Source organism: Oncorhynchus tshawytscha, linkage group LG02, assembly GCF_018296145.1.
Source record: "Oncorhynchus tshawytscha isolate Ot180627B linkage group LG02, Otsh_v2.0, whole genome shotgun sequence".
NCBI lineage: Eukaryota > Metazoa > Chordata > Actinopteri > Salmoniformes > Salmonidae > Oncorhynchus > Oncorhynchus tshawytscha.
In genome coordinates, this window is record NC_056430.1 from 30,063,996 (window position 1) to 30,079,679 (window position 15,684).

A 15,684-nucleotide genomic window follows, 5' to 3' on the forward strand; every position below is an offset into this window, starting at 1 on the left:
AATTAAGCATTTTACTGTACTGTTCACACCTGCTGTATCCTGTGGATGTGACAAATACACTTTAGTTTGATTTTAGTGACATGTCAAGAAGAAACATCCCCATTGACCTGAGTATCTACTACACTATACAAGACATGAACTGTTCTTAGAGGAAGGTCAGTTAATACATATACATCTATATACATCAATAGTCTCTACATGTAGAGGAGGAAACATGAGGCCGTTTCAGAGGACTACTGTAGGCTTTGGCTCAAACTATTTCAGATTGAACCAAGAATATGTACCCACATTATAGACGGAGTGGACAAAACATTAGGAGAACCTGCTCTTTCCATGTCACACTATGATGTCACTTGCTAAATCCACTTCAATCAGTGTAGATGAAGGGGAGGATACAGGTTAACGAAGGATTTTTAAGCCTTGAGACAATTGAGACATTGCTTGTGTATGTGTGCATTCAGAGGGTGAATGGGCAAGACAAAAGATTGTAGTGCCTTTGAACGGGGTATGGTAGTAGGTACAAGGCACACCGGTTTGAGTGTGTCAAGAACTGTAACACTGCTGTGTTTTTCACGCTCAACAGTTTCCTGTGTATATCAAGAATCTTTCACCACCCAAAGGACATCCAGCCAACTTGACACAACTGTGGGAAGCAATGGAGTCAACATGGATCAGCATCCCTGTGGAACGCTTTCGACACCTTATAGAGTCCATGCCCTGACGAATTGAGGCTTTTCTGAGGGCAAAAGGGGGTGCAACTCAATATTAGGAAGGTACTGATCTTGTTTTTTTACACTCAGTGTATATCACTGTTAAACTTCAATTCAGGGTAATCATGAAAACAGTTCTGCTTTTGTCAGTTTTCTAATAATGATTAGTACATCACGTTTCCAGTTAGATCTGTTCCAGAGTCAGTGGGGTTTCCAAGTGTCCATACAGATCAAATGCAGTGAAAAGGGGGAATAGCATCCATCCTCTTTCATTTACAAAAACATGTAGAAAAACATCCTTCAGAAAATACTCTTGAAGATCATGGTCTCTGGAACGATCCACGTTCCAATCACACACAGAGCAGCTCAGTCCAGTTGCAAATATAAAAATATCTATAAAAATGTTCTCTGTGCCAATGTCCAGCATTGGGTTGACAGTGTCTCTGTTGTAGCTAGGTCTTTAACTCAGTCAATATAGTAACAGGGATAGTAGGACGGGGAACAGGGTGAAGAAGACCGACAGGGAGACCAGCTGAACACCTGAACTACCCACACTCTTCTGAACCTTAGGCTCCAACACAGTAGGGTCATCTGTAGAGAGAGAACATGTTATTATCAGAAACAAGTGGAACAATTCTACTGTACATCTGACTGTCTCACTGGATGGACAGAAGGGAGACGTACCGGCTGGAAGCCTGTTGGAGGGGTTGTGCACTCCTCCTCCTCCTCCCATCTTTCCCTTTCCTCCATCCATCGCTTCCTCCATCGCTCCATCCTTGCCTTTGTCAGCCTTGGCCTTCCCAGAACCTGTAGAAGACAAGAAGTCATTGGTAAGAACTTGATTGTATGAACACCCAACGGGAACACCACTGAATATGTGGAACACTAGGCTTAGCCATTGATGCTAACGGAAGCTAATGCTACCGTAGGAAAACCCTCTAAAGGCTAAAGCTAACAGAGGCTAATGCTAGCATGTTGATGGAGACAGGGGAATGGAGCTCACCATGAGGTCCAACCACATCCACCTTCAGTCTCAGACACTCCTGGCCGTGGTGATGCAGTGGCTTGGCTGAAGAGGGAGAAGAGGGAGATTTAGTACGAATACCCAGGCATTGTTAGAGTAGTCTATTGTACAGTTAAGTGGTAGTATTCATTCAGAAGTACTGCACATCAATAGTAGTGGTATTAGTTAATGTGTAGTACTACTATAGTATTGATATACTTACAGATATAGTAGTAGCTCTCTGCCTGTCTGAACTCCTTGCCCAGGGTGAAGGGGGTGAAGCGCTGGAACTTCTCGGAGAACCTCTCGGGGGCGTGGGCAGCGAAGGGCCGGGAACATTCCCAACGCAGCTGGTCGAAGGAGTGGGGCTTACACACCTCATAGTCCTCCTTCTCCACCATGTACAGCACGTACCGCTCGGCCTCCTGGGACGGCAGCTCCCCGCGCGTGTAGTGAGGACAGATGATGTCCAGGTAGTCGTTGATTTTCACCTCCACTGTGAACTCATCCCATAGGAAACTAGGGAGCGAGAGAAGAGAAAGGTGGTTAGTAACATGGCTGGCTATTATCTTTAGATGACCTTACATCTAGTAGTCGTCTCTGACTGACTGGAACAAACGTAACATTATGAAATATCATCACGGCCCATTCGCAGCCAGATGACAGAGTTGAGCCCATTCCCAGCCAGATGACAGAGTTGAGCCCATGTTTGGGTGGGCTGTTCCTCTCACATGAACAAACACGCATGAAAGAACTGACTTACTCAAACACACACTCATAATAAACACTCACGGACAATCATGAACACACACTCATAAACACTCACGGACAATCATAAACACACACTCATAATAAACAATCACGGACAATCATAAACACAAAAAGCTGTTCATAAGACTCAGCCCAAACAAACAGTGTGTGTGTGTGTGTGTTTGCACCTGCGGCACATGTGTGTGATTGCTTGAGTCCTAGTGTAGACCTGTCACCCAGACAATGAGAATTACTTAGTAGCCAATCAGGAGTCACTGGCTGAACTTGTTTGATGCATTTATTTAGACAAGAACACACCACTACACACCTACACTCTTTCTGCCGATCCCTCATCTGTTTTCTGGAGCGTTCCACTCATGTTGTTTTAAGAATAGAGTTTCACTGGCCAGCTGTGTCCATGGAGAATAGGTTGAGTGACAGTTTCTCCTTCTGTCTGTCTGTCATATACATGCGCTGCCTGCACAAGTCATTTAATCTCGCTCTCCCTTCCTACACAAGTCATTTGAATGGGTTAGTTATCATCTCTCCTTGTCCCTCTCCCTCTTTCCCTCTCCACCTGTTGGAGTGTCAGTGGGTGTGACTGTTTTTACTCCTCTAGTGATTCTTCACCCCTGATTCTGCCTCTTCCTACTTCTTTCTTCCTCCCTCCATGAAAAATAAATATTGAGGGAGGTGGAAACATTCTCTCTCTGTTCGTTTTCATCTTCACCCTCCATTGTCTATGATTCTTTTTGATTCTTTAAAATCTCAGTTCTAGATTTTAAACTGTTGTTGTGGTGGTTGTTTCACCCTCCCTCCCTCCAGTCAACCCCTCCAATCTACTGAGGTATACACGTGAAAGTCTAACACACACACCTCATGAAATAAACCCTAGAACATTGGGTAGAGCAGTGGAACGTATATTTCTGGTAGGAAGGAAAGTTAGAGAGATGAAAGAAACAAAGTGCTGTATCTGGGTATCAAATTAAAACAGTGATTTCCAGCTGTCCTCCAGGCCTATTAGGATTCAGCTCACACAGGGACTATGAGTTGTGTTGCCGAGTGGAGTCAGTGGTGCTGGCAGGGTACACACACACACACACACACACACACACACACACACACACACACACACACACACACACACACACACACACACACACACACACACACTTTTCTGGAAGAGAGGTTGAGTTTGTGGGTAAGAGCTTGAGGATGTAATCAGTAGAATATGCACGTCAGAGTCTCATTGGTTCCCAGCCCTGGGCTGAACAGACATCCACACAGGCCACAGCACAAACACCCTGCCACATACTCTGGGTGTGTGGCTCTGTTCTGTGCCACGAGAGAGAGAGAGTGTCTGTATCACAGGCAGCTGGTGGCACTTTAATTAGGGAGGAAGGGCTCATAGTAATGTATACACTAGCTTTGTGTGTGAGAGAGACTGTGTGAAGAACCCAGTTCATACACGTTTATGTTGTGTTAGTGTGTGTCCAAACATCAAAGCCTGGAACAGGAGGTATCTGGTATCCTGCCTCCCTCCTTTCATCCCTCCTTCCATCCCTCCTTTCTCTACTGTTGTTGTTGTCCTTAAGTGACAGACACACTGGCTCCATGTGGGTCTCTAACCCCCCTGCCACTGTGTGTGTGTGTGTGTGTGTGTGTCTGTGAGAGAGACAGTAACCTGCCTGTCACAACATGTATTGTTAGCAGAGCCCGTACCTAGGCTCATTAGCCAGGGCTAATAGCTAGATTAGCCTCTTTCTCACACCACTTCATAACAGGATGATATCTTTGGCTTAGCCTTCGCATGCACACACACCGGTCTGCGGTTCAAGCGCTTAATTGACAAACAAATCTGTGTTCCTTTCTTATTTCTTTGACTCAGACTGGTAATGACAGGGTTGAGACGAACGGCACGAGAGAACTGCACTGCTACAGTAGAGTAAAGAGACTTTCCTAACTGAATGGAATCCACCTGATTTCCACACTAATCACAGCTTCTCCTTAAAAACATGTTCCTGTCTAAAGCTGTCAAAACACATATTCTGTTGCTAATCTGTCACTCCACACAAACTTTCAGATCTCCCTTTGTCGCTCTTCCTACTTAATTAAAAGCTATCTGAGGTCTGGGGCCAAGCTGTTGCCCACAAAGGGAGGAGGGGTTCTGAATAGGGTGTAATTACTCCTCCCCCCAAAGACATAAACCCTGGAGCTGACTAGACTCCAGTCTGCCCCCCAACCTTCACCCCCTCTAGCCCCAAGGCTGTGCTCAGTGTCCTCTGCTCACTAGTAGAGGCTGATGTAGATGTGATAAGGTGAGGTGTGGTGTGTTGTAGGTACTATGGCTCTCAGCATTTTGCACGTGGTCCATGTTGCCCATAATTGACTCTGTACAATAATCACGATGAAGCTAGATTTACAGTAATGTTGATGGCCATACTTATCAATGGGAGGGGTGTGTGTGTGTGTGTGTGTGTGTGTTTGTGCGCAATCTCAGCCTAGGGATCTGGGAGAAGTCCAGCTGATTGAAGCCAGTTGACACAGAGCCAGACTCACACCTGGAACACAAGCACCCCTCCCTCCCTCCCTCCCTCCCTTCGAACAGTATAGTCTTTCCCTCTCCTTCATCCTTCTACTCTGACAGTTCACAGGAGAGTGACAGTTGCGTTAATGTGATAGCTACGCGTGAGGGAGAGAGAGGTTCTCTGAATACCAGAATTCAGGCCGCCTCACAGCCCAGGCACTTGAGCACATCTGTTTATCAGGGCAGAGCCTGCCTGTCTCACTGAGGTGTGTGTCTCACTGAGGTGTGTGTAAACAGCCAGGGTGGAAGGTGGTCTCCCTTCACCTCTTCTCTTCTCTGAACAGTTCTCAGAGCTGCTACTGCAGCTACTGCGTCACAGATGTGTGTGTGTGTGTGTTTGCTTTGAGTGTGTGTGTGGTAGGTGGTTATGACAGTAGGGTGATTTGGGTGAGTTGTTTAACACCTCATTAAGTTCTCAACAGCTTTGAAGTCCTCTCCTCATCTCTTGCTGTTATCACATCTCTCCCCTCTAGATTCACATCCCATCCCTCTCTTCTCTTCTCTACTTAAAGGCCCATCTCTCTTCTCTTCTCTACTTAAAGGCCCATCTCTTCTCTACTTAAAGGCCCATCTCTTCTCTACTTAAAGGCCCATCTCTCTTCTCTTCTCTACTTAAAGGCCCATCTCTCTTCTCTTCTCTACTTAAAGGCCCATCTCTCTTCTCTTCTCTACTTAAAGGCCCATCTCTCTTCTCTTCTACTTAAAGGCCCATCTCTCTTCTCTTCTCTACTTAAAGGCCCATCTCTCTTCTCTTCTCTACTTAAGGCCCATCTCTCTTCTCTTCTCTACTTAAAGGCCCATCTCTCTTCTCTTCTCTACTTAAAGGCCCATCTCTCTTCTCTTCTCTACTTAAAGGCCCATCTCTCTTCTCTTCTCTACTTAAAGGCCCATCTCTCTTCTCTTCTCTACTTAAAGGCCCATCTCTCTTCTCTTCTCTACTTAAAGGCCCATCTCTCTTCTCTTCTCTACTTAAAGGCCCATCTCTCTTCTCTTCTCTACTTAAAGGCCCATCTCTCTTCTCTACTCTACTTAAAGGCCCATCTCTCTTCTCTTCTCTACTTAAAGGCCCATCTCTCTTCTCTTCTCTACTTAAAGGCCCATCTCTCTTCTCTTCTCTACTTAAAGGCCCATCTCTCTTCTCTTCTCTACTTAAAGGCCCATCTCTCTTCTCTACTCTACTTAAAGGCCCATCTCTCTTCTCTTCTCTACTTAAAGGCCCATCTCTCTTCTCTTCTCTACTTAAAGGCCCATCTCTCTTCTCTTCTCTACTTAAAGGCCCATCTCTCTTCTCTTCTCTACTTAAAGGCCCATCTCTCTTCTCTCCCTCCATCCCTCCTGTGTTTTCCATATAAAAACCCACAACCAAAATGCTCTCCTTTCTCCCCGTCTCCTCCTGCTCTCATTCTTTGGGGAATGTTACAAACGGTCAGGCAGGTCACAGGGGTTAGAGTTCAGAGTCCTCATACACACTCCCACTGACTCAGCAAGGGAGAGTCCACACACACACACACACAGTCTGAAGGAGAGTCAGCACTGTTAACAAAACCCACCATATACTCCACAGATAGTCGGCAACAAACACACGAGGAATGTCATGACAGGGCTTCTGGGGTTTGTGAGAGTCTGTGGAATAGAATGCTCTCACACCATACAACTATAAAATCTGCACACACAGGCATATAAATGACCCTATTAATTCACTGTGGTATCCCACATTCACACCTCAACTCAAGAGGATATAAGCCTGTCAGTTGTAATCTGGGTTTGAGTTGTATCTACTAATACAGTATTATACACCAACTCCCCTAGTAGAACCTCTCTAGAACACTCTAATCTCTCGCTCTAATCTCCCACATTCTCTCTCAAGAGGAGAGTTCCAAAGAGGTCATTCTTCTGTCTGTCACGCTCCAACAGGTCAGAATAACAGGAGTCTAATCATTCTGTCCCAACCCCCATTATCACATCCAGACTCCAATTAGTACTACCACATTCATCGTATGTGTGATTCTTTATAAGGAATTGCAGGGTTTGAGAGCCTTTAAAAATGTCAACACAACCTTTTCTCCCTTCCCTCCAGCCAGCCATCCATTCATCCATCTCTCCTCCCTCAGTCTTTCTCTCCTTTATGCGCTCTAAATTAACCCATCCCCCTCCGTTCATTCCTCCTCTATTCTTCCCTTGCTCTTAAAAAGGTAACATAATATCAGAGCTCTTCATGACAGCCTAATTTCTCAACACAAATCCCTTCCTCTTTTACCCATCCCCCGCTTTCTGTTCCCAACTCTCTCTTTCAGATGAATAGAAAAAGGCTACATGTTGGCAGGTTGCTAGATATGCAGCTTGGTTTGGGTCAATGAGGAGAACTAGACTCACAGGTCTCTCAACCAGGGCGATTATATTCCAACTAACCCTGGTTCAATCTGGATTATACAGAATAACACAGTTGGGGTCAAAACTATTTTCATTCATTCAAAGTGAATGTCATGAATTGCAAAAATTGTTGGAAATATCCTGGCTGCTTCAAACAGAGGAGGAAGTCAGTCAGTCCTGAGCTGAGCGGAGACTGGAAGTGGCCCTTAGGGGGCAACAGAGAGCCATCTCTGAACCGCTACACGAGATGATACACAAACATGACCCTACACACACAATGTGATAACGTGAGGATAAAGCAGTCCTCAGTCCTGTAGAATTGAGTCAAACAGTAAAAGTGGGGAGACACAGCAAGCTGCTGTGATCTGTGTGGAAAACTACTCAGGAAAACAGAGCAGGGTCTGTGAGAAAGAGAGGGACTAACGGAGAGAGAGAGGAAGTCTGAACCATAGATAAGGAGCAGAGAGGAAGAGTTGAGATGGAAGGGGGCCCAGGTGGTGCTAATTAAAGTATTTAAAAAAAATACATAATTTAAACACGGCAAAGCGTTTTATGTTACATCCATGATAATGTGTATGTGAGAGTGTTAGGTAAGACAGCTGTTATGTCAGCAGGAAACAGGCTATATGCCTAGATGTGATTGAATGGACAGAACTATACGCTGTGTAGCTGACTGACTGGAGCTTCCCTATTGGCTCCTTTAACTGATTGTTCTCTGTAGGATATATTCCACTACATATTTAAGGAGCTTCAGATTGACTAACACACACACACACACACACGTGTTACGCCAGAGAGATAACAAGGATATAATCTATTCTAAATATAAAATGCAGCAGAATGACAATGACGATTTGTGTCTATAGGTCAGCTAGTCAGATTACAGCTCAGATCGTCTGTAATCTGTGTGCGCGTGTATTTCCCCCTCATTCTGCTGTAGGATTAGAGACCCAGAGCGACAGATGAGGTGGTAGAGAGAGAGACTTGCTTTGGCAATGTTAACATATGTTTCTCATGCCAATAAAGCCCCTTGAATTGAAAGGTGGGATCCATAATAGAGAGAGGGGAGGCTTTCAGAAGAGAGAGAGGGGAGGCTTTCAGAAGAGAGAGAGGCGAGGCTTTCAGAAGAGAGAGAGAGGCGAGGCTTTCAGAAGAGAGAGAGGGGAGGCTTTCAGAAGAGAGAGAGGGAGGCTTTCAGAAGAGAGAGAGGGGAGGCTTTCAGAAGAGAGAGAGGGGAGGCTTTCAGAAGAGAGAGAGGGAGGCTTTCAGAAGAGAGAGAGGGGAGGCTTCAGAAGAGAGAGAGGGGAGGCTTTCAGAAGAGAGAGAGGGGAGGCTTTCAGAAGAGAGAGGGGGAGGCTTTCAGAAGAGAGAGAGGGGAGGCTTTCAGAAGAGAGAGGCTTTCAGAAGAGAGAGGGGAGGCTTTCAGAAGAGAGAGAGGGGAGGCTTTCAGAAGAGAGAGGGGAGGCTTTCAGAAGAGAGAGAGGGGCTTTCAGAAGAGAGAGAGGGGAGGCTTTCAGAAGAGAGAGAGGGGAGGCTTTCAGAAGAGAGAGAGGGGAGGCTTTCAGAAGAGAGAGGGGAGGCTTTCAGAAGAGAGAGAGGGGAGGCTTTCAGAAGAGAGAGAGGGGAGGCTTTCAGAAGAGAGAGAGGGGAGGCTTTCAGAAGAGAGAGAGGGAGGCTTTCAGAAGAGAGAGGGGGAGGCTTTCAGAAGAGAGAGAGGGGAGGCTTTCAGAAGAGAGAGAGGGGAGGCTTTCAGAAGAGAGAGAGGGGAGGCTTTCAGAAGAGAGAGGGGGAGGCTTTCAGAAGAGAGAGGCTTTCAGAGGAGAGGCTTTCAGAAGAGAGAGAGGGAGGCTTTCAGAAGAGAGAGAGGGGAGGCTTTCAGAAGAGAGAGAGGGGAGGCTTTCAGAAGAGAGAGAGGGGAGGCTTTCAGAAGAGAGAGAGGGAGGCTTTCAGAAGAGAGAGAGGGGAGGCTTTCAGAAGAGAGAGAGGGAGGCTTTCAGAAGAGAGAGAGGGGAGGCTTTCAGAAGAGAGAGAGGGGAGGCTTTCAGAAGAGAGAGAGGGGAGGCTTTCAGAAGAGAGAGGGGGAGGGTTTCAGAAGAGAGAGAGGGAGGCTTTCAGAAGAGAGAGAGGCGAGGCTTTCAGAAGAGAGAGAGGCGAGGCTTTCAGAAGAGAGAGGGGAGGCTTTCAGAAGAGAGAGAGGGGAGGCTTTCAGAAGAGAGAGAGGGGAGGCTTTCAGAAGAGAGAGGGGGAATATAGCCAGAGGAAAGAAGAGCTTTACAACAGAGAAGAAAATCACACATTTAACTTTACAACCACACCACCCTCTTCCCCCACCAGCCACCAGCCACCACAACCCTAAACCTCTTCCTCTAGGACATATCTGTTCAGACAAGCCCAACACCTCAACAACACGAGAGAGAAAGACAAAAGACAGAGGATTGGAAATGTATAGCTATATAGGAGAGGAGAACATGAATACTTGAATATGTGGTAGAGATGACCTCATGGAAACAGAGAGAGTGAGATAGAGGTGGTAAGTCAATAACAAGCTGGAGAAGACGCAGCTGGTGTGGAGAAGAGGGAGTGGCGATGGAGAGAGGAACAGACAGGTACAGAGAGAGGGAGAGAGGAACAGACAGGTACAGAGGGTGGGAGAGAAGGAAGGAAAGGGGGGGGTCGAACACAGCTGACAGAGTTGAGTATAGTAACAGGGGAAGTGTGGAATGCTGGCTGCTACTAATATTAACACCCAACTCCTCCCTCCTGCCCCAAGAGAGAGAGAGTGTGTGTGTGTGTGAGAGAGAGAGTCACTGATTTACCAGTGCTCCGTAATATCGCCTACATGTAGGGCCCCTCCCTTTCTCTGACATTGGAGTTCAGGCAACACTACACACTCAGTCAAAAACAACAAAAAAACTTCCAGTAACAAGGCATTGCGCCAGAACTAATGATTAAGCTGTTGGATCAGGTCAAAACAAGCCCAGTCTCTCTCACACACACACCGAAAAACCAGTTTCTACACCAGTCAAGTTGGAGACTGACAACTGTACACACTCACTGAGCGATCTGTGTGTTACCATCCGAAGTCAGTCAGTAAACATCAGTTTACACCTGATCGCCTTAGATCAATCAGCCAGGAATCAATTAGAATCAATTCAACTCAGTGATTCACTGGCTGTCAGTCTGACTGACAGATTGGTCACATGAGAGTGAATCAGGTGGTTGAGACAGTGTAAAGTGGGACGACAGTTGAGAGACCAGATTGGGCTTTCAGGCTGAAAGAAGACTGAAAACTGCCCAGAGAGAAAGAGAAAGTTGAAAAAGAAAGAGGGAAACTCTGAGAAGGAGGGATTAAAGAGAAGGACGAGGGATTATACAGTAAACATGTGGTAACAGTAGCAGGTGGGTACGGGCCAGACTAGGATTAGGTCTTCAATTTTAACACTGATTATTCTCCTTCTGAAAACCACATTCACTGAGTTCCAATTGGAGGTTTTCAGAGACTTTAGATAAAGACTTCTGGGGAAAAAAAGTGTGTGTGAGAGACATATGCAGTACAGAATGTGTGAGTAGAGATTGTATCATCAGTAAGTTATCAGTGTGAGTCTATCGGTCTTTAGTGGACAGTGTGTGAACATATCTGTCTGGTTATGCGTTAGTCTATCTTTAGTCTGCTACGAAAAGGTTTAGTGTACATGATGATTGTTGTTGTTGATGATGATGTTATGCAACACAAGTTAGAGTGGGAATGTGGTCCAGAGCCGGATTAAAGAACACAGTCTTGCGCAGCTAAACTTGTGGGGACAAGTTTAACCTCAACCCTAACCTTAACCTAAACGTAGCTCCTAACCCTAGAAATAACATTTGATCTTGTGGGGATCAACAAAAAATGTCCCCAGTTGGTCAAATGTTTGTTTACTATTCTGGTGGGGACTTCCTGTCAAGTATAGTTAAACACACACAACACTGCCCCTCAAATGTTTTCTGTATTTCTCTGCATTCATAGCAATTCTCACTTGACCTACAACTCTGAAGCGGTGATTTCTCCTCTATAACTGCTTTCTTTTGTCATTATGGACTAAGAGTTTAGTTCAGATGTCCTTCTCTTCGTTCTTTTCTCCCACTCTCTTCCTCATATCACCTGATCAACAGAAGTCGTGTTGCTTGTGCTCGAGGCACCATCTCAGTGCTGTCACACCGACAAAACCCTGGTGAAGTCAGACCTGCGTACAGAACAGGTAAAGTACACGACTGACTCACACCGACAAAACCCATTACATCACGACGCATGACATGGTATGACTCGTCAACAATATTTTCCTGTGCTCACGTCATTAATTCAATTACAAAACCAATGTCTTTCCCATTTCATAGGAAATCTAATTTAGTGTTCTGTCATCATCATTGTCCTAAGGAGAATGAGGCTACAGAGACTAAGTGCAAATCGAATTAAGGTAACACAAAAAGGCCGATAAGGTACAATAACGTCGACCCAGTCGGTCTTTGTCCATTTTCTCTATAAAATAATCCATCCTTCTTTCACCATCTTCAGCTCTGTGCTAAAAGCTCAATAAATCACACTGTCTCACATATGCTGTCAAGCTCCATTGATCTCACTGAGTGGCAGGGTAGCATTACAATTTCTGACCCCAAAACACCCCCTCTCCCCCCGTTGGAGAGCTGAAGTGTCAGACTGTCAACAGCACCACTAGAGTGAAACACAGACATACAGTCTATATTCAGACACTCAGGTCGAGTTGGTTCATGTCAGGCTTTATTTTTATGCCGTGTGAGGAAGTCTGTCTATGTATCGAGATAATATATATGGTTGATTCTGTCTGTCCATCTGTCTCAGAATTCGTTCCCAATCTTTCCCTTGTTCTCTGTTTTTGCCCTGCGGCGCGATTGGCCTCCCATAGGCTGATTACAATTCTGTTACCTGGTTAAAAGGGCAAGCAGACAGCTAATACAACAAGGCACACAGCCTTCACCTAATATCCTACAAGTGGAAGAAATAAAAGCAATAACAAAATCCAGATGTCAACTTCTATTCCACATTGGTTCAACATTTCATTGAAATGACGTGCAATCGACGTTGATTCAACCAGGCCGTGTGTGTCCAGTGGGGCGGGATGTCTGATAAAGAACCGAGGAAATTCAGCGCGTAGGCTATCCATTGAGTGGATGAGACACACAGTATTTATCCCATGACAGAAAGTGTATGTAAGTTGGCCAGGTGTAGTGTCAGATAATCATTCTCAAAGTGAGTTGAGCACTAGGTGCGCGAAAACAGAAACCACACACACACTTTTAATGTGTGCTACACCAAAATACGCACACACAGAGAGAAAGAGATTAAGAACACCTACTTTGGGTTTGTGCTATTCCAGAAGACGCTATGTCTCTCTGCAGAGGCGAACCAGGTTCCGAAGCTCACAGCCAAACACACCAACCACACCAAATCCATAGCTGCTGATTTTGGACCAGAACACCAACAAATACTGTCAGTTATTGCAGAATAAGTCTGTGCACACTGTCAAAAGAACTGTATGATAAGGGTGCTGGTCTATAGCTGTTGCTTTTCTCTAGGGTTGAGACCTCCTTCTATTGAGTTTATCAGCGGTTTGTATGGTTCAGTCCGAGGCGCGTTGACTGTTTTGTCTAACGGAGCCACGCCTCTCCGGGTTGTATAGCCAATAGCAGCGGGGAAAACGCCCCGCTGCTCTGACTATTCAACTAGAGACGCCATGAACACTTTAACCAATCTATATGATATTATCAAAGCCATGGACAGAAATATATAGGCCTATCGCTATTTTTGTGACACTGAAATTAATTCATGACGCACTCAAAATAGTTTTTGTGTTAATTATAGGCTCACATATTCAACAACATGAAAATGTGAAATAAAAATACTATGGTACACTTTAGAAAATAAGTGAATCTAATGTAATGTAAAAGTCCACCTAAAGGTTGTAGGAGAGCTGATCTGTAACTGTGTCTGTCAGTCAGATGTTATCCTATTGAATCATTAAGATGTTATCTAATGTGTAGCTAATCTTCTGGGTCCCCTGTAGACATATAGTCTGCAGGCACACAGTGACTGTAAATTAGCAACACAAAGCTGCTCAAAAGAATGCATTATAATACAGTATAGCCCACCTTGTTTATCCCACATTTAGTATTCACTTCTTTTGTGCCACTAAAAAACAAGAAAAATGAGCATGTTGCAGAAATCAAGCAATAATGAACACATGAGTAAATGTGCCAAACACACTGTGTTCTCTGCTAGTCCAGGCCGGGACCAGGACAAGGCTCGGTGAACAGGCTCAGAACTCCATTGTGTGTGTGTGTGCGTGTGTGTGTGTGTGTGTGTGTGTGTGTGTGTGTGTGTGTGTGTGTGTGTGTGTGTGTGTGTGTGTGTGTGTGTGTGTGTGTGTGTGAAGATTAATGAAGATGGCTCTGCAGTGGATAGTCAATGATAACTTGGCTATATTACACGGGGTGAATCTTTATTTCCGACATAGTTTCCTATGACCGAAAAGAGCTTCTGGACATCAGAACAGTGATCCCTAACTTCCATTTGGATTCAGATGTCTACTTCAACAAGTTGGCAGCTGTTGACATACTGCTCAGACCAGGCCCTAATCCCTGGACTCGAAAGAGGAAGAGACGCTGCAAAAGAGGCAAACAAGTGGGCTCCCTGAGGAGACAAATAAACACCTGTACCCTCCGTTCTATTGGTAAATGACCAATCACCATAGTACATACTAGACAAGCTCCGTTCTATTGGTAAATGACCAATCACCAGAGTACAAACTAGACAAGCACTGTTCTATTGGTAAATGACCAATCACCAGAGAACAAACTAGACAAGCTCCGTTCTATTGGTAAATGACCAATCACCAGAGAACATACTAGACAAGCTCTGTTCTATTGGTAAATGACCAATCACCAGAGAACAAACTAGACAAGCTCTGTTCCAGACCATCCTATTAACAGGACCTGAAGAATTGTAATATTTTAATGCAGGGAAACTAAAATCCGACTTACTTCATTTTTGCCAGCATGTCACCTGTGTAACTAGAGGTGATAAAACTGTAGATCACCTTTACCCCACACACTGAAACACAGAAACTCTAGATCACCTTTACCTCACATACAAAACTCTAGATCACCTTTACTCCACACACAGAAACACAGAAACTCTAGATCACCTTTACTCCACACACAGAAACACAGAAACTCTAGATCACCTTTACCCCACACACTGAAACACAGAAACTCTAGATCACCTTTACCTCACATACAAAACTCTAGATCACCTTTACTCCACACACAGAAACACAGAAACTCTAGATCACCTTTACTCCACACACAGAAACATAGAAACTCTAGATCACCTTTACTCCACACACAGAAACATAGAAACTCTAGATCACCTTTACTCCACACACAGAAACACAGAAACTCTAGATCACCTTTACTCCACACACAGAAACACAGAAACTCTAGATCACCTTTACCCCACACACTGAAACACAGAAACTCTAGATCACCTTTACCTCACATACAAAACTCTAGATCACCTTTACTCCACACACAGAAACACAGAAACTCTAGATCACCTTTACTCCACACACAGAAACATAGAAACTCTAGATCACCTTTACTCCACACACAGAAACACAGAAACTCTAGATCACCTTTACTCCACACACAGAAACATAGAAACTCTAGATCACCTTTACTCCACACACAGAAACACAGAAACTCTAGATCACCTTTACTCCACACACAGAAACACAGAAACTCTAGATCACCTTTACTCCACACACAGAAACACAGAAACTCTAGATCACCTTTACTTCACACACAGAAATACAGAAACTCTAGATCACCTTTACTCCACACACAGAAACGCCCGTGGCACTCACATCTGTTGCCCCGAAATGCTTTTAAAGGCTCACATCAACAACATCATTCCAGACACACTGGAGCCTTCTCCAATTCACATTCCACCCCAACAGATCCACAGATGATGCCATCTCTATTACACTCCAAACTGCCCTTTACTACCTGGGCAAGAGGAACACCTATGTGAGAATGCTGTTCATTGACTATAGGGCAGCGTTCAACACAGTAGAGCCATCCAAGCTCATCACTAAGCTCAGGACCCTGGGACTGAACAACTTCCTCTTCAACTGGATCCTGGACTTTCTGACGGGATGCACCCATGTGTTGAGGGTAGGCAACAACACATCTGC

The 15,684-nt window shown here is 44.9% G+C and overlaps 1 protein-coding gene across 1 annotated transcript; it reads right to left on the reverse strand.

The window, feature by feature from the left end:
- Positions 1 to 708: 708 nt before the first annotated feature.
- LOC112238650 (ephrin-A1) lies at positions 709 to 13,053 on the reverse strand. The gene is made up of 5 exons (XM_042296319.1): positions 12,787 to 13,053; positions 1,937 to 2,232; positions 1,714 to 1,779; positions 1,395 to 1,517; positions 709 to 1,301 (listed from the first exon to the last, which is right to left on the reverse strand). The coding sequence occupies exons 1-5, from the start codon at positions 12,882 to 12,884 to the stop codon at positions 1,180 to 1,182; spliced, it is 705 nt and encodes a 234-aa protein (XP_042152253.1). The 5' UTR covers positions 12,885 to 13,053; the 3' UTR covers positions 709 to 1,179.
- Between the last annotated feature and the right edge of the window lie 2,631 nt (positions 13,054 to 15,684).